Source organism: Podarcis pityusensis (genome assembly GCF_964106645.2).
Source record: "Podarcis pityusensis genome assembly, chromosome: 8".
In the NCBI taxonomy this organism is placed as follows: Eukaryota; Metazoa; Chordata; class Lepidosauria; order Squamata; family Lacertidae; genus Podarcis; species Podarcis pityusensis.
In genome coordinates this window covers 10,398,933-10,416,981 of record NC_138033.1, presented here as the reverse complement: position 1 = coordinate 10,416,981, position 18,049 = coordinate 10,398,933, and the positions used below count along the sequence as shown (strand labels likewise).

The 18,049-nt window shown below is 48.9% G+C and overlaps 1 protein-coding gene across 1 annotated transcript in view; it reads right to left on the bottom strand.

The window, feature by feature from the left end:
* LOC308483156 (hemicentin-1-like) overlaps window positions 1-18,049 on the bottom strand; it is a 56,934-nt gene that overhangs the window by 16,671 nt on the left and 22,214 nt on the right. Inside the window, exons 6-13 of the mRNA XM_081016740.1 lie at window positions 17,785-18,045; window positions 16,513-16,888; window positions 15,265-15,425; window positions 7,887-8,147; window positions 5,863-6,132; window positions 3,336-3,596; window positions 2,218-2,490; window positions 1,786-2,040 (exon numbers count right to left, since the gene is read on the bottom strand). Coding sequence (XP_080872866.1) covers window positions 1,786-2,040; window positions 2,218-2,490; window positions 3,336-3,596; window positions 5,863-6,132; window positions 7,887-8,147; window positions 15,265-15,425; window positions 16,513-16,888; window positions 17,785-18,045 — 2,118 coding nt within the window. The remainder of the gene's footprint in view (window positions 1-1,785; window positions 2,041-2,217; window positions 2,491-3,335; window positions 3,597-5,862; window positions 6,133-7,886; window positions 8,148-15,264; window positions 15,426-16,512; window positions 16,889-17,784; window positions 18,046-18,049) is intronic.

Below are 18,049 nucleotides of genomic sequence, written 5' to 3'. Positions count from 1 at the left end.
CTGCCAGCAAACAAACAAAGAATTAAACCTAGCTTAGTCACTGAGCCGGTCTTCTCAAGGGCTTGGATCTTTTTCAGATCCGTTTGCTTCCTGTTACTATTCTGGTACTCCATGCTATTATGCTCTAAAGTGCTTCTTCCCTCCCAACCTGAAACTGCCAGAATCTCAGCACAAACCTCATTCGTATTTGGAGTCCAAGATCTGCACAGAGACCAGGCTAAGCTGCGGCTGACGGCAACCACTCCACATGCTGCAGAGTGACTCTTTCCCAGTTCATCACAGAAGTGGAGAAAGCTTTGGAGTCCACACTAAGACCCTCAGCAATTTTCAAAGTGGTCGTTGGAGGGGGCTACTAACATAGAATTCAAATGGTGTTTTTCCATAAACACTCTGCAGAACACCTGAATGAAGCTTGCAAACCACGGGTGGGCCACAGACCAGTTTGGGAACCCTTGGCCTAGAAGTTTGGATCACGCAGATCATTCCAATACACAATGCAAAGTGAGAGTCCCATCACTAAGCTATGCTAACAGAATAACATTAACATTCCAGCGCGGTCTATGTTGCATAAGAAACTTACATGCTAAAGGTCTATGTTGCATAAGAAACTTACATGCTAAAGATCTGGGGTGGGAGACAAGTGGCCCTCAGCCAAATTTTGTGGATGTGTGCCTAGAGGAAGAGCAGGAGGCAGGACAGGGGTGGGTGGTGAGCCAACAGAGATCGTGCTAATGGAAGAAGTGTGGAGGGAAGGGGGGCTTTGAAAGCTCTCATTTCAGACCTCTGAGCTCAAGCTGTCCCTCCTCCTGCAGCCCGATGGGTGGGGAGGAAGAAAAGAACAGCCCCAGCTACAAACAGATGAAAGGTAAAGGGACCCCTGACCATTAGGTCCAGTCGCAGACGACTCTGGGGTTGGGGCACTCATCTTGCTTTACTGGCCGAGGGAGCTGGCGTTTGTCCGCAGACAGCTTTCGGGTCATGTGGCCAGTATGACTAAGCCGCTTCTGGCAAACCAGAGCAGCGCACGGAAACGCCATTTACCTTCCCGCACTTTGATGTGCTTTCGAACTGCTAGGTTGGCAGGAGCAGGGACCGAGCAACAGGAGCTCACCCCGTCGCGGGGATTCGAACCGCCAACCTTCTGATTGGCAAGCCCTAGGCTCTGTGGTTTAACCCACCCATGTCCCAACAGATTACTCCTAAGGAAAAGCAACTCAGCCGCCATAGGAAGAAAGGTTCCTCACCTCCTAATCTAAATAAGCATGGTACACAAAGGAACATTATATGGGATTCTCTCCCCCACCCCCCGTTCCCAGATGTAGACAGAATATAATATACCCAAGTTAGTACTCTGGGTTATCAAGTTAGGACTACATGGCATGTTTCAACTATCAAGTTAGCTGTGTATATGTTATTAAAACGACGGCGGCAACACCCTACCACCAGTCATGATTCTTGTCATTATTTAACGCTCCATTTTTTGGTACTGTCTGACCATTCGCTGCAGGCATCAGGCAAAATGAGTAGAAAATAAAGGAAGTTCCTGTAAACCAAATATAATCCAGGCTAACAGCCGCACCCATCATAGGAAATTGCAAGCTACAGGCCAGCATGATCTCTCCTTGAGAGACTCACGGAAGTCTTGATGAATATGGACGTTGGAAAGGACAGATGAGGAGACAGTGGGCAGCATGGGGAGCTGCCCCAAAGAGAATGCAGACAAACTGGTGGCGTTTGGTGCCACAGCGGAAAACACCAGGCTGGGTTCCCTGAAGAGATACTTACCATACACCTCAACAAGGAGGCTTGCACTTTTGCTGAGATTAGTCTCAACATTGAAAGCACTGCAGGTATAATCCCCAGTGTCGTTGAGAGACAGATTCGAGATCAACAGCTCAGAGGTGTTCCCAATTATTCCCTCTTTAAAAATCCAAGTGTATTGAGGCGGCGGGTGGGAGTCGGCACTGCAGCTGAGGTTGAGGCTGGATCCCGTACGGTAAGTATTGATTTTGGGGCTGATTACAGGATCATCAGGCCCATCTGGAGCAAACAGAGGAGAATCACAAGTTGGGCATCATGGTGAAGGGCTAAAGAGGTGGCTCAAGGGACTGAAGAATGATATATTCCTCATTCAGTTTTTAGGAGGTACATACAGGGGAGAGGGAAGCTGGGAGGAGGTGATAGAAGGGATGAACTGAGAATTGGCGCCACACTTACAGAACACTGTCAGGTCGAAGGGGGTACTGGTGTTATTGCTGATTCTGTTGACTCCAAGGCAGGTGTAGGAACCTGCATCAGACCGGCTGACCGGGTTTATTGTGAGGTTTTGGTTATCATGACTCAGAGATATATGCCCTCCATCCTCCAGGCTCTGATTCCCTCTGAACCAATAGTAAGAGACCTCGCTGCCAACGGAGGTGCAAGTCAGAATCAGCGACTCGTTCTCAATGGCTTCCGACAGACCCATAATGGTAACGTCAGAAACCTCCGCTGTAAGGAAAGAATAACGAGGAGGCAGAGGGTTATCAAGGAACAAATGGTAAACAGATGCAGGGAAGGGTGTTGCAGGTCTGCCTGCAAGGACTCGCTCTTCCCTTGAAATATTCCAAGGAAGACAGAAACGTAGTTTAAAAGCCATGCGACTGCTTTCACCAACAGAAGAACAAGAAGGACCTCAAAGATACCAAAGAAGTGCTGAGTGACAGGTGATGAACAAGGCCCTGACTGGGGACAGATGGCCAATTTCCACGGACAAGAGATATTTTTGTTTTATTTGTGGACAGTCCTAAATAGAAGTTACAGTCGCTGCAAAAAGGCACCAGAGGGAGAGACAGTGAAGCAAGTGGCTGTGAGCACCATTGCTTCGAAGGGAAGCAGTAAGCTGTTGCATCAAGATTCTTATCCAGTTTCAGGAGATGCATCCTAGAGAGGACAGATTCCTGGGAATAAGATGAACAGAAAACATACAAGAAGCTTGCCAAGGCAGCAAAACACCACCGAAGGTGCATTCCACTGGTGATCTTGATTTGAAGGTCTTCATTGACAGGTGACTGATTAGATTCGAAGAGACACTGTGAGCCATGCAATATCCCGTGGGAGACAAATCAATAACAGAAGGGCACCTGAGCCTGCCGGGTAGGCAGAAAATGACAGAATACCCAAGCATTCATTAGAAAAAAAGGAACAGGAGGCAAAAAGATAGCATTGGGTTTGGCTCCAGGAAGAGTCCCATGGAAGCAGGAAGTGGGACAGGAGTATAAACGACCAGCGTGGCAAAAGAAATGCCAGCGAGTTAGAAGTCACGTTTGGATGTGTGTAACCCTGTGGATACTTACCTAGTACCCAGATCTCCCGGCTTGCGGAGGTGGAGCTAGCATTGGTTTCATTGTTGAAAGCCTTGCAGGTGTAATTCCCACTGTGGTGGAACTGCAGATTGTGGATAGAAAGCTGGGAGGCGGACCCTATGTCTGATGTCTCATTGAAACTCCAGGTGTATTGCGCAGCTGGGTTGGAGTCAGCAGTGCAGGAGAGAGTGAGGTTGGAGCCCTCTGCGTAATAGTGCTCACTGGGGCCAATTACAGGGACATCAGGCCCATCTGGAGTAAATACAGGAGAGTCAGAAGTTGGGGGAAGCCAGTGAGATTCTGGATGGCTCAGGTACCACCTTTGGCAAAATGTTTGGCATGTGAAGTGTGATGTTGTTTCCTTAGCTGGAAGAAAGCTGAATTGCAGATAGAAGCGCTTGTTCAGAGACAGCAGAATAGCTGCCTTGGGAGGTTTAGACTGCCCCTTCCATATCCGGGATAAGTTTACTTACTTAGACCATGCTTACATTTCTCTGGGAATGCTGACAAAAGAATTCTCAGGATTTCACAAAACTGTGGGAAAATCCTTGGTAGAAGTCATGACTTCCAATTACTGGTTTGTGATCTGGGAATCAATATTACAGACTCTGTTATCAGAGAGAGGAAAGTAGGAAGCAGTGGACCTAAAATGGGAAGTTGAGCAAGCTGGGCAGGACGCAGGCAATAATTTTGTTCACTGCTTTTAAGGTATCTTTGGGAACTTGTTACGGCTTATTCGTGAGCAATTTATGAAAAGAGGAACGTATAAGCTCAATTAAATGGAAAAGCTGTGTGTCAAGAACAATACACTATAAAGTGAGCCTGGCCTCTTTTTTTAAAATGCAATTAGCTAAGATTTCTGAAGATTGCTGGGTGGCTGGCTTTGCTTAAGGACAAGAAGGAATTGCAAGCTTACAAGTGGCAGGTCTTGACTTGGGAGATGGCGCCTGTCGCTTTAATAGCTCCGGGGTAACACAAGAGGTAGCGACATTATTTAACTCTCCCTCATCAAAACTCAAGGAGGAGCAAACTAACATCGTGAAGCCCAATGTGGCCAGATATGCAGCAGTTACAGCTTGAGCATTCGAAAGGGGAAATAGCTCCTTCTGGTTTCTTAGGTTTTGCCAGTAAAACAGGTGTCTCTGTGTGAAATTTGAGACAAGGAAGGAGTATTGACTCAGCTAACTTCTGAGCAGCAAGGCTAGACGTTTACATCACACCATGGCCAGCCAATCACCATACAGGAAGTTGCACAATACGTACTGGGAAGGAGCTATGTGCTAAAGCACATGGTATGCCTCTACTAGGCCACAAATCTAGTCCTTGCCATCTGCAGCGAAGGATTCCAGCGGTCCAGAAATGACATCTGCCTCCGATGCTAGACAGCTACTTTGCCGCCAATTAGGCCAGGCAGTTCTATTTATTCATTCATTTATTCTGATTTCTCATTTATATCTCACCTTTTCCTCCAGGGAGCTCAAGGGGGTCTGCTTGGTTCTCCCCTCTGTATTTTATTCTACACCAAGCTGGTGAGGGAGGTTAGGATGAGAGACAGTGGCTGGTTCAAGGTCACCCAGTGAGCTTCATGGCTGAGCGGGAATTTGAACCTTGGGTTGCCAGGTCCTAGCCTAACACTCTAATCATTACGTTACACTGGCTCTGGATTACAGGGGCCACAGATCTTGCTCAATATGATGCAGACCCCTGAACTTCAACTTACTATCTTTGGGGCTGATGCAGTTCTTAAGAGCTGACAGTGCTGTGTGAAATCAAGCGTACGGTTAGATCAAATAAGGGCCGCTATAATGATCTTCTATGTCTCCTAGAGATTTTGATGGTACTTTCAAAATATTTTATGATATACTGAAGGAGCGTCCCCACCCCTATCGTTCAACACTGAGGTCCAGCTCAGTGGGCCTTCTGGCGGTTCCCTTACTGTGAGAAGCGAAGTTACAAGGAACCAAGCAGAGGGCCTTCTCAGTAGTGGCACCTGCCCTGTGGAATTCCCTCTCATCAGATGTCAAGGAAATAAACAACTATCAGCCTTTTAGAAAACATCTGAAGGCAGCCCTGTTTAGGGAAGTCTTTAATGTTTGATCTTTTATCGCTTTTATTATTATTATTAATAATATTCTGTTGGGAACTGCCCGTAGTGGCTGGGGAAACCCAGACAGATGGGTGGGGTATAAATATATTATTATTATTATTATTATTATGCAATAAGTAGGGGGAGAGTTTTAAAAACAGCAGAGTTCTGGCAATCCGGTTCCAAAAGAAGGTAGATTGGGGGCATGAAGTAATGTTTTTAGAAGTTGTGAGTGCTAACTTTGCATGAAGTCAGTTAACTCACATGGTGGGTCTCTCTACTTTTGTGTGTTTCAGTCTTATTGAATCTGCTTGCCAGATATCCTTGTCTTTAAAAGTTATAGTCTTGCACTCTCAGGGCCTAAGTCAAGCCCCCACATGCTCCGCTCCCAGAACCGCTCCAACCCTCCCTCAATGGTAGAACCAGACTTACACAAAACATTCAGCAAGTATGAGGTGCTGTCATTAGAGAAGCTGTTATATCCATAGCAGCTGTAGCTGTCCGAGTCATTCCGGCTCGTTGGATTGAATGTGAGGACCTGGTTGTTGTTGCTCAGAGAAATGCGCTCTCCAACCACCAGGCTCTCGTTCCCTCTTAACCAAGAGTAGGAAACGTTAGTGCCTGCGGAGGTGCAGTGCAGAACTGTGGTGCTATTCTCGATGGCCTTGCCAGAGTCACTGATGGTGATATTAGTGACATATCCTGTAGAGGGGGAGAGAGAAAAGAGAGAGAAGTAGAGGGAATGATGGTGTTATCCAAGGTAAAAGTGGAGAAGTAAGTAGGCCTCCTCAGAGTCGTTTCTTCATTCTGCATCTTGGAAGTTGAATATATCCGGCTGTCATTTAAGGAGAGGTCCTGCAGTGTAATCCGTCTGCCGCTGAGAGGTGAAACTCTTGTTTATTTTCAATTAGGAAACTCCGATAAACTAAATTCTGCAGCATAAAGGAACAAGTTGGCAGATGCAAAGAACAGGAGGGCACACATAGGAACACTTCAACATTATCGGATGCAAAAGGTTGTCAGTGTGAAATGAATGTCCAGTCTGGGATGAATGTCAACATGGAACAAGGCAAAAGAAGTGGACAAGAAAATAGTTGATACAGTAAATAACCTAAAAACAGAAGAACTGCAGCGAACATTAATTACAATCCCATCTCTGATGCATTTCACAAGGAAGACGGAATACACAGAGGTGAAGGAACTGGTGTGATGAAATCTGAAGGTTCGGCAACAGAGAATAAAAGAACAGAGTTTGCTTCTTTGGGAATGAGTTATTTGGGATTTCAGCGCAAATCAGTGGAAAATCTTCTGATCCAGGTTTTGGAATAAAGATGATCATCGACAGAGGACCAAGATAAATCCAAAGTAGAACAAAGTTAATGAAGGCAAGCAACTAGAGGGAAAGGGTCCATTCAGGGACCCTTGCCAACTTGAACCACCACATGAATCAAATTTCTAGAAGGAAGGTTCTTGAAGACAAGGCACACAAAGGAGAAGAAATGGCAGGAACGTCTGCACATTTTGCTTCGTTATCTCGGTGTTTTTCATTGACAGGGAAAAAGTAGTGTGAAACATGGAGCAAAAGGGCTCCATGTTTCTTGTAGTGCAACAGCCCTGGATTTTGATCAATTTGGAAAAGAACCAATATTAAGAGAAACCGGCACTGGGCCCAGGCAGACAAAGAAGAGACCATTGGAAAAATCAACGCTGGGAGTGTGTTGTACTACCAGTTGACGGTTTGCTTTTTGACAACATTTAAGACAGAAGGTAGCATTTCAGAAAGAACTGAGATTTTGTGGCCAAACATCAGAGCCATATTCCACCCCTCCCCCCAAAAAAACCAGCTTGAAAAGACAGTGAAATGAAAATTAGCTTTGTTATTATAAAGGAAATATAAAGACTTAGTGACAGGTGAAACCTTCCAGTTGATACCAGAGGACGTGGGAAGACATCTAGCAAAACTTTGGAACCTTGGAAAGGTTGACTGCTTACAAGGAGCAGAAATGGTCCATTGACTGAGAGTTTGTGACTTGGAATGTGCAACACACCATGAGGAAAAGTGAGGACTGAGGAAACGATGGCTAGAGGCAGATGAGAGAGGTGCATTTTTTGTTTGTGATCTGGGAGTTTTCATTGACAGGAAAAAAGTAGTGTGAGTCCAGAAATATGGTGAGAGACAGAGAGACTCCAAGACCAGGAACTGGAATTGACCTGAAGAAGAGAAACTTCATGGTACTTCAGGAACTGAACTGGAGTGATTGCCATGGATACTGTAAAGGGACAGTGAGGTGACAGAATACGAGGAATGCATCCTGGAAGCCAAAATGGCCACGGGACAGAGTTCGCGCAATCAAGTCCCCATTGTACAGATGAAGCAGTGACTGCAAGGACAGTCTTATCAGCCACAGGAAGGCGCAGGTTAGCCTAGGATGCAGCCTGGCTTTCAAGCTACTCACCCAGGACGCTGATCTCCAGGCTGGTGTGGCTGAAAAGGCCAGTGACATCATTGGTGGCATTACAAGTATATTTGCCGGCATCATTTAGAGAAAGATGCGAGATCAGGAGTTGGGACTCGTTCTGAGCTTCCAGAAGTTTCTCATTATGATACCAAGAATAATTGGCAGGTGGGTTGGAGTTGGCAGAACACGAGAGGTTAAGGGAGAAGTGCTCTATGTAAACTGGGTCCTGAGGGTCGATTGTGGGGATGTCGGGCCCATCTAAAGCAAATATAGGAAAACCACATGTTGGAAAGGGTCAGGCTGTGCTGGTAGAAGAGGTGCTACTCTGTTGTTACTACACTGATGCCAAAACACAGAGCCTCTGGAACCGTCCCCCCCCCAAACTTGTTGTCCCCATGCAACAATTCCAACCCGGAGAAATATCCCTGGGAATGGATGCTCAGTGAATATATCACCTCAGGGTTGTTTGGAAGAATATAAGGCCCAAGGGTTTGAGCTGTGGGCAGGAATGCTAAATCCTCATTATTTAGCCTTTCATGTAGCAGAAAGCTGATCAGGATGCAGATAATATTCCAATCAGCCCATTGATCAAAGGGACAGATGCACTAAAACCAAACAGTTCTTTCTGTTTTCTCCACAACCTTTGTTGGGATTGTTGAAACTGGGTGTGGCAGTGAGCCAAATTGCTTGCAGATCTGGGTGACTCAAGGCAACTAATACCGGATCCTTTCTATAGTATTCCTCCCTATTGGCCACTAGACTTTCAAGCTTCAGTTACAGCTTTCTGGCCTTTGGAAAATGAGCAAAGTCCCCTGGATGCTACACACAAGGTTACCTAAAATAAACCTTTCAATTCCATAAGGTAGTTGTATTTTTTATTTGAAATTTCTACTTGTGCACTTGGAGGGTGTCCGGGGGAGTGAGGGAGGGGCCTGTCTTGGCTGAAATGGAGCATAGGAAAAAAATCTCTAATAATAACAATAGGATTAGGGGTTAGCAATACGATTGACCTGCAGACCAATTCATAGTTGAGTCCCAGGTGTGGGTCAGATCTCTTACCCTTCTTGACTTCATGCAGCCAGTATACTCATAGCTAGCTGCAATGGAGAACCACACTGCTCTCAGAAAAAGAGGGAGGCCGTGTGCACAGGACAGACTCTGGCAGTTTCTCCTCCCTCCTGAAGCCAGCTGTGATAAGAGCTAAAAAAGCCACTTCTGTCTGCTACAGAAGGTAGAATGTGATGGGGCAATCTATGATTGACTGTGGCTGGGTTTGGACTATGGGACCTGTTATGTACTGAGTTGAATAGGATCCAAACTGTAGCAGTCTGATTGGTCCTAGAACAATAGGATTCAGAATGCAGCAGTCTGATTGGTCCTAGAACAATGCAGCAGTATGATTGGTTGGCAGGAACCACCCAATCCTGCTCCAGATAGAAGTGAATCCACAACCTGATTGGCTTACAGTAGAATTCCAGAATTAGCCAATCATGTGCAGCCCATTGTGTAAATAATGTATATAAAGCAGATACTGTGAGGGGACATTTATTCATTCCTCCTCACCACTATGAGCTGAATAAAGAGCATGAAATCACTTTGCGACTCTGAGTATATTTCACTGGCGACGAAGGTGGGATCCCGCTGAGCTGACTGCCACACACAGCACCGCAGCACCGCCAACTGCCGCACCGCTGCCTCGCACCGTGTATCCAGGCTTCAGCTCCGGGGCACAAGGAACTCAGAATGGCAGCCAACAGCAGCTTCTCGCCATTCAACCCAGCATCTGGAGACTGGGAAGCGTACGCCTCCCGTTTCACCTTCCTCCTAGAAGCCAAAGGGGTCACCGACGAAGAAGACGCCAAGAAGAGGGCGATATTCTTCAGCGTCTGCGGAGAGGAGACGTTTGAAATCGCCCGGGCTCTCCTTGCGCCTGAAGACGTCGCTACTGTTCCATACAAAACAATAATGGAACAGCTGAAGGGGCACTTTTCGCCGCAGCCCTCAGTGGTGGCTCGTCGAAATGCCTTCTACGCAAAGCGGCAAGCCCCTGGGGAAACCATAACTGGGTTTGTGACCTCTCTCCGCCAAGCCGCCCGGTTCTGCAACTTCTCAGAGCTGGAGAACATGCTTCGTGACCGCCTCGTCGGTGGCCTGAAGGATGAGAAGCTGCAACGACGCCTCTACGCTAAGAAGGACCTAACGTTCCAGGTCGCTCTGGAGGAGGCCCTGGCAACAGAAGCTGCCGAGAGGTCGACCCAAGAGGCACGGCCGAGCCTGCCATCCCAACCGAGGGTCCACCATGAAGACCTCACCGACGACTCAGGATCCGACAGGGAGGAGGTGCACCGAGTACAGCAGCGCACTCAAGCAGCGCACAGACCACAGCTGCCTCGACGAGAAGGAGGGAACTGCGCAAGCTGCGGGGAGAGTCACGAGAGGAGGACCTGCCGTTTCCGCAACGCAGAGTGCAGGCAGTGCAGAAAATCGGGACACATCGCCCGGGTGTGTCGGGCTCGGCCCACCCGACACCAGGCATCAGATGACCAATCCAAGAGCCCCAGGTCCCGGGGCCCAACGCACCAAGGCAACTCGACGGAGCTCACGGACTTCCAGGTATACCAGTTGCCCCACCCCAACGTAGAGAAAATTTATGTAGAGGTACAGATAGAGGGGGCCCCATGCCGCATGGAGCTTGACACGGGTTCAACTCTATCCATAATCTCGGCAAGGACCTTAAGGAAACTGTGTCCCACTGGGGGTCCCAAACTCAGGCCGGCCCCATTCACCCTCCGGGACTTCCAGAAACGTAAGGTCCCCACAATGGGGGTGGGGACCTTCAGGGTGCAATACCGAGGGCGGACGCGGCAACTGGACTTGCTTGTGGTCAAGGGCCCCTACATTAGCTTACTGGGATTGGCATGGTTTGGACCACTGGGGCTAGCTGTCACCGGGGTGAACCACACTAGCTTACAAGTGGACGTGGACACCATATGCAAGGAATTTCCAGGGGTTTTCGATGGGAAATTGGGACAGTATACGGGCCCCCCCATTGCGCTACAGCTTGACCCCGCAGTACGACCGGTCAGGCTCAAGGCCCGCCGGGTCCCGTTCGCCTTGAAACCCCGTATAGACGAGGAATTGGACCGACTCGTAGAGCAAGGAGTGCTGGAGCCGGTGCCTAATGCTCCCTGGGAAACCCCAATCGTCACACCCGTCAAGCCTAATGGTTCGGTCCGCATCTGCGCAGACTACAAATGTACCATAAACAAGGCCCTCACGGCCCACGCATACCCAGTGCCAGTGGTCAGCCATGTCCTTGCCACCCTGGCTGGGTCGAAAATTTTTGGCAAGCTGGACTTGGCCCAAGCATATCAACAGCTGCCAGTAGATGAGGCCACAGCAGAGGCACAGACGATTGTGACGCACAGAGGAGCGTTCAGGGTAAAGCGGCTGCAATTCGGTGTCAGCGTGGCACCAGGCATATTCCAGAATATAATGGACTCTCTCCTTAAAGGGATTCCTGGCGTCACCCCCTTCTTCGATGATGTGTTGATTGCCGGCCCCACACCAGAGGAGTTTGAGGACCGCCTCCGCACCGTTCTGCACCGTTTCCAGACGGCGGGTCTCAAGGTGAAGCGGGAAAAATGTCTACTAGGAGTGCCTCAGGTGGACTTTCTGGGATTTATGGTGGACGCAGAAGGGGTCCACCCGACTGGGGACAAGGTACGGGCCATTTGTGATGCCCCAGCGCCCAAGAGCAAGACTGAACTTCAGGCCTTCTTGGGGCTATTGAACTTTTACCATTCCTTCCTTCCCCACAAGGCGGCGGTAGCGGAGCCCCTACACAGACTCCTGGACAAGCGGGCCCCTTGGGTGTGGGGCCAGCGCCAGGAGGCCGCATTCCAGGCAGTCAAGGACTTGCTTGTCTCAAACTCGGTCTTGGCACACTTCGACGAGAGGCTGCCGGTGGTGCTAGCATGCGACGCCTCACCCTATGGCATTGGAGCTGTCCTGGGGCACCAACTCCCGGATGGAAGAGAGGTACCGGTGGCGTACTTTTCCCAGACACTCAACACAACCGAGCGGAACTACTCGCAAATCGACAAGGAGGGTCTGGCAATCGTAAAGGGAGTAAAAAAATTCCATGATTTCTTGTACGGGCGGCCCTTCACCGTGGTGACTGACCACAAGCCGTTGCTTGGCTTGTTTGCCCCCGAAAAGCAGACCCCCCAAGTGCTGTCTCCTCGCGTCCTCAGGTGGTCAATTTTCCTTGCCAGCTACCAGTATGCACTGATTCACCGACCTGGGAAGGCGATGGGCCATGCGGACGCCCTCAGCAGGCTACCACTACCGGAAACAGGCCCTGACCCAGCACCTGCACAAGAGGTTATGAGCCTGGAGCTGCTTCCCGACCGCCCCATTCAGGCACAAGAAGTTGCACACCATTCCAAGAAAGATAGGGTCATCTCCCGGGTCCTGGACTGGGTGTGGAGGGGATGGCCCAGCAGCAGCCCCGGGCCAGAATTCGCCGGCTACACAACCCGCAAACATGAACTGTCGGCCCACAAGGGGTGCCTGTTATGGGGAAGCAGAGTCGTTGTTCCCCAGCCCCTCTGCAAAAGGGTCCTCACAGCCCTACACGAGACACATCCAGGGGTAGTAAGAATGAAGGCCCTTGCCAGGAGTTATGTGTGGTGGCCGGGGATCGATGGAGAGATAGAGGCCTGGGTCAAACACTGCCAGGCCTGCCAAGAATCCCGCCCAGATCCCCCAAGGGCCCCAGTCCAGTCCTGGGAGTCCGCCCGAGCACCATGGTCACGCCTGCATGTGGATTTCGCTGGCCCCTTTCAGGGGAAAACATTCTTCATAGTGGTGGACTCCTACACCAAATGGCTGGAAGTCGCACTGGTACCGTCCACTTCCACGTCCGCAGCCATCCGGGTACTACGCAGGCTGTTTGCAACCCACGGGCTCCCTGACACTCTCGTCTCAGACAACGGGACTGCATTTACGTCAGGAGAATTCCAAACCTTCACAGCGCAGAACGCCATCCGCCACATCCGTTCGGCGCCGTTCCACCCTGCCACCAATGGCCAAGCAGAACGCATGGTGCGGACCACCAAGGACACCCTTCGCCGCATGACGCAAGGGGACTGGGAGTACCGCCTTGCCACATTCCTTCTAGCACAGCACAGCACCCCCAGCTCAACGACTGGCCGGAGCCCCGCTGAACTACTAATGGGTCGGCGCCTTGCAATCAGATTGGACCGCCTTCACCCCGATAGAGCTCAGGATGAGATAGTGGTGGGGGAAGGCAGGAACCCCCGGACCTTCGAGGCCCAGGACCCAGTGTACGCAAAGAATTTTGGGGCAGGCCCAGCATGGGTACCCGCCACAATCACCAGGGTCACTGGCCCTGTGTCGTACGAGGTGCTAACGGATGGGGGGCAATGCTGGCGCCGCCACTGCGACCAGATACGGCGACGATTCCCGGGAGAAAACCAGGAGGAGGACAGGTCAGAGGAGTCCCAAGGGAACAGCGGGGCAGTGAGGCCCATAGAGCAGGAGGGGCCAGCAGGAGAGGCAGAATCAGTAAATACAGAGAGGACCCGTGAGGCCGAAAGGACACCGGAACCAGAACCACGACTGAGCGAGCCGGTTGCACCAGACCAAACAGCCGCATCACAGCCAGCATCCTTGGAACACGAGCCAGAACCCGGAGCCCGGACCAGGGAACACCCCAGGCCACAACGCACACGTAGGCCGCCGGCATACCTTGAGGACTATGAATGCGACCTCCCGGGCAGGACTGGAACTTAGAGGGGAGGGGTGTTATGTACTGAGTTGAATAGGATCCAAACTGTAGCAGTCTGATTGGTCCTAGAACAATAGGATTCAGAATGCAGCAGTCTGATTGGTCCTAGAACAATGCAGCAGTATGATTGGTTGGCAGGAACCACCCAATCCTGCTCCAGATAGAAGTGAATCCACAACCTGATTGGCTTACAGTAGAATTCCAGAATTAGCCAATCATGTGCAGCCCATTGTGTAAATAATGTATATAAAGCAGATACTGTGAGGGGACATTTATTCATTCCTCCTCACCACTATGAGCTGAATAAAGAGCATGAAATCACTTTGCGACTCTGAGTATATTTCAGGACCCCAGCTGCCTGCCATTGCCCACATAGTCAGTCTAGACTTACAGAAGATTTGCAGCCAATGTGGCTCACTGGAATTTTCAGAGAAGCTGTTGTTCCCAAAGCAGGTGTAGTTGGCCTCATCCTTCCTGGTGACTGGGTTGAGAATGAGCCTCTGGTTGTTGTTGTCTAAAGAGATATGACCTCCTCCTTCAATCAGCTGGCTTCCCTTCAGCCAGTAATACGAAACATTGGTGCCAGCAGCATTGCAGTTCAAAGTGACACTATCGTTTTCTTTGGCATTAGAGGGGCCGGAAATGGTCACATTACGTACCTCTCCTGTTGAAAAAGAAAAGTTGCAAAAGGGCTCCATGTTTCTTGTAGTGCAACAGCCCTGGATTTTGATCAATTTGGAAAAGAACCAATATTAAGAGAAACAGGCACCGGGCCCAGACAGACAAAGGAAGAGACCATTGGAAAAATCAACGCCGGGAGAGTGTTGTACTACCAGTTGACAGTTTGCTTCGTTGACAACATTTAAGACAGAAGATTGCACTTCACAGAGAATTGAGATTTTGTGGCCAAACATCAGAGCCATATTCTACACCCCCCAAAAACCCCCAGTTTGAAAAGACAGTAAAATGAAAGTTAGCTTTGTTATTATAAAGGAAATAGAAAGACTTAGTGACAGGTTAAATCTTCCAGTTGATACCAGAGGAAGTTGGAAGACATCTAGCAAAACTTTGGAACCCTGAAAAGATTGACTGCATACAAGGAACAGAAATGGTCCATTGACTGAGAGTTTGTGACTTGGAATGTGCAACACACCATGAGGAAAAGTGAGGCCTGAGGCAACAATGGATAGAGGCAGATGAGAGAGGCGCATTTTTTCTTTGTTATCTGGGAGTTTTCATTGACAGGAAAAAAGTAGTGTGAGTCCAGAAATATGGTCAGAGACAGAGAGGCTCCAAGACCAGGAACTGGATTTGACCTGAAGAAGAGAAACTTCATGGTACTTCAGGAACTAAAGTGGAGTGATCGCCATGGATACTGTAAAGGGACAGTGAGGTGACAGAATACGAGGAATGCATCCTGGAAGCCAAAATGGCCACGGGACAGAGTTCGCGCAATCAAGTCCCCATTGTACAGATGAAGCAGTGACTGCAAGGACAGTCTTATCAGCCACAGGAAGGCGCAAGTTAGCCTAGGATGCAGCCTGCTTTCAAGCTACTCACCCAGGACGCTGATCTCCAGGCTGGTGTGGCTGAAAAGGCCGGTGACATCATTGGTGGCATTACAAGTATAATTGCCGGCATCATTTAGAGAAAGATGCGAGATCAGGAGTTGGGACTCGTTCTGAGCTTCCAGACGTTTCTCATTATGATACCAAGAATAACTGGCAGGTGGGTTGGAGTTGGCAGAACACGAGAGGTTAAGGGGGAAGTGCTCTATGTAAACTGGCTCCTGAGGGTCGATTGTGGGGATGTCGGGCCCGTCTGAAGCAAATATAGGAAAACCACATGTTGGAAAGGGCCATGTTGTGCTAGTAGGAAGGGAAGGGTGCTACTCAGTTGTTACTACACTGATGCCAAAACACAGAACCTCTGGTACCATTCCCCCCCCCAACCTGCTTTCCCCATGCAACAATTCCAATCTGGAGAAATATCCCTGGGAATGGATGCTCAGTGAATATATCACCTCAGGGTTGTTTGAAAGAAAATCAGGACCCTAAGGGTTTGAGCTTGGGGGGTAGGAATGCTAAATCCCCATTATTTAGCCTTTCACATAGCAGAAAGCTGATCAGGATGCAGATAATATTCTAATCAGCCCACTGATCAAAGGGACAGATGCAGTAAAACCAAACAGTTCTTTCTGTTTTCTTCACAACCTTTGTTGGGATTGTCGAAACTGGGTGAGCAAGTGAGCCAAGTTGCTTGCAGATTTGGGTAACTCAAAGGAACTATTACCGGATCCCTTCTAACAGTATTCCTCCCAATTGGCCACTAGACTTTCAAGCTTCAGTTCTAGCTTTCTGGCCTTTGGAAAATGAGCAAAGTCCCCTGGATGCTACACACAAGGTTAGCTAAAAGAACCCTTTCAACTCCATCAGGAAGTTGTGTTTTTTATTTGAAATTTCTATTTGTGTACTTGGAGAGTGTCCGGGGGAGTGAGGGAGGGGCCTGTCTTGGCTGAAATGGAGCATAGGAAAAAAATCTCTAATAATAACAATAGGATTAGGGGTTAGCAATACGATTGACCTGCAGACCAATTCATAGTTGAGTCCCAGGTGTGGGTCAGATCTCTTACTCTTCTTGACTTCATGCAGCCAGCATACTCACAGCTAGTTGCAATGGAGAGCCACCCTGCTCTCAGAAAAAGCGGGTGGCTATAGCAAACGTGTGCACAGGACAGACTCTGGCAGTTTCTCCTCCCTCCTGAAGCCAGCTGTGATAAGGGCTGCAAGAGCCACTTTTGTCTGCTACAGAAAGTATAATATGATGGGGCAATCTATGATTGACTGCGGCTGGATTTGGACTATGGGACCCCAGTTGCCTGCCATTGCCCACATAGTCAGACTAGACTTACAGAAGATTTCCAGCCAATGTGGCTCACTGGAATTTTCAGAGAAGCTGTTGTTCCCAAAGCAGGTGTAGTTGGCCTCATCCTTCCTGGTGACTGGGTTGAGAATGAGCCTCTGGTTGTTGTTGTCTAAAGAGATATGACCTCCTCCTTCAATCAGCTGGCTTCCCTTCAGCCAGTAATATGAAACATTGGTGCCAGCAGCATTGCAGTTCAAAGTGACACTATCGTTTTCTTTGGCATTAGAGGGGCCGGAAATGGTCACATTACGTACCTCTCCTGTTGAGAAAGAAAAGTTGCAAAAGGGCTCCATGTTTCTTGTAGTGCAACAGCCCTGGATTTTGATCAATTTGGAAAAGAACCAATATTAAGAGAAACCGGCACCGGGCCCAGACAGACAAAGAAGAGACCATTGGAAAAATCAACGCCGGGAGTGTGTTGTACTACCAGTTGACGGTTTGCTTTTTGACAACATTTAAGACAGAAGGTAGCATTTCAGAAAGAACTGAGATTTTGTGCCCAAACATCAGAGCCATATTCCACCCCTCCCCCCCCAAAAAACCAGCTTGAAAAGACAGTGAAATGGAAATTAGCTTTGTTATTATAAAGGAAATAGAAAGACCTAGTGACAGGTGAAACATTCCAGTTGATACCAGAGGAAGTGGGAAGACATCTAGCAAAACTTTGGAACCCTGAAAAGGTTGACTGCATACAAGGAACAGAAATGGTCCACTGACTGAGAGTTTGTGACTTGGAATGTGCAACACACCATGAGGAAAAGGGAGGACTGAGGAAACGATGGCTAGAGGCAGATGAGAGAGGTGCATTTTTTGTTTGTGATCTGGGAGTTTTCAGACAGGAAAAAAGTAGTGTGAGTCCAGAAATCTGGTAAGAGACAGAGAGACTCCAAGACCAGGAACTGGATTTGACCTGAAGAAGAGAAACTTCATGGTACTTCAGGAACTGAACTTGAGTGATTGCCATGGATACTGTAAAGGGACAGTGAGGTGACAGAATACGAGGAATGCATCCTTTTAGCCAAAATGGCCACGAGACAGAGTTCGCGCAATCAAGTCCCCGTTGTACAGATGAAGCAGTGACTGCAAGGACAGTCTTATCAGCCACAGGAAGGCGCAAGTTAGCCTAGGATGCAGCCTGGCCTTCAAACTACTCACCCAGGACGCTGATCTCCAGGCTGGTGTGGCTGAAAAGGCCGGTGGCATCATTGGTGGCATTACAAGTATATTTGCCGGCATCATTTAGAGAAAGATGCGAGATCAGGAGTTGGGACTCGTTCTGAGCTTCCAGAAGTTTCTCATTATGATACCAAGAATAACTGGCAGGTGGGTTGGAGTTGGCACAACACGAGAGGTTAAGGGGGAAGTGCTCTATGTAAACTGGCTCCTGAGGGTTGATTGTGGGGATGTCGGGCCCGTCTGA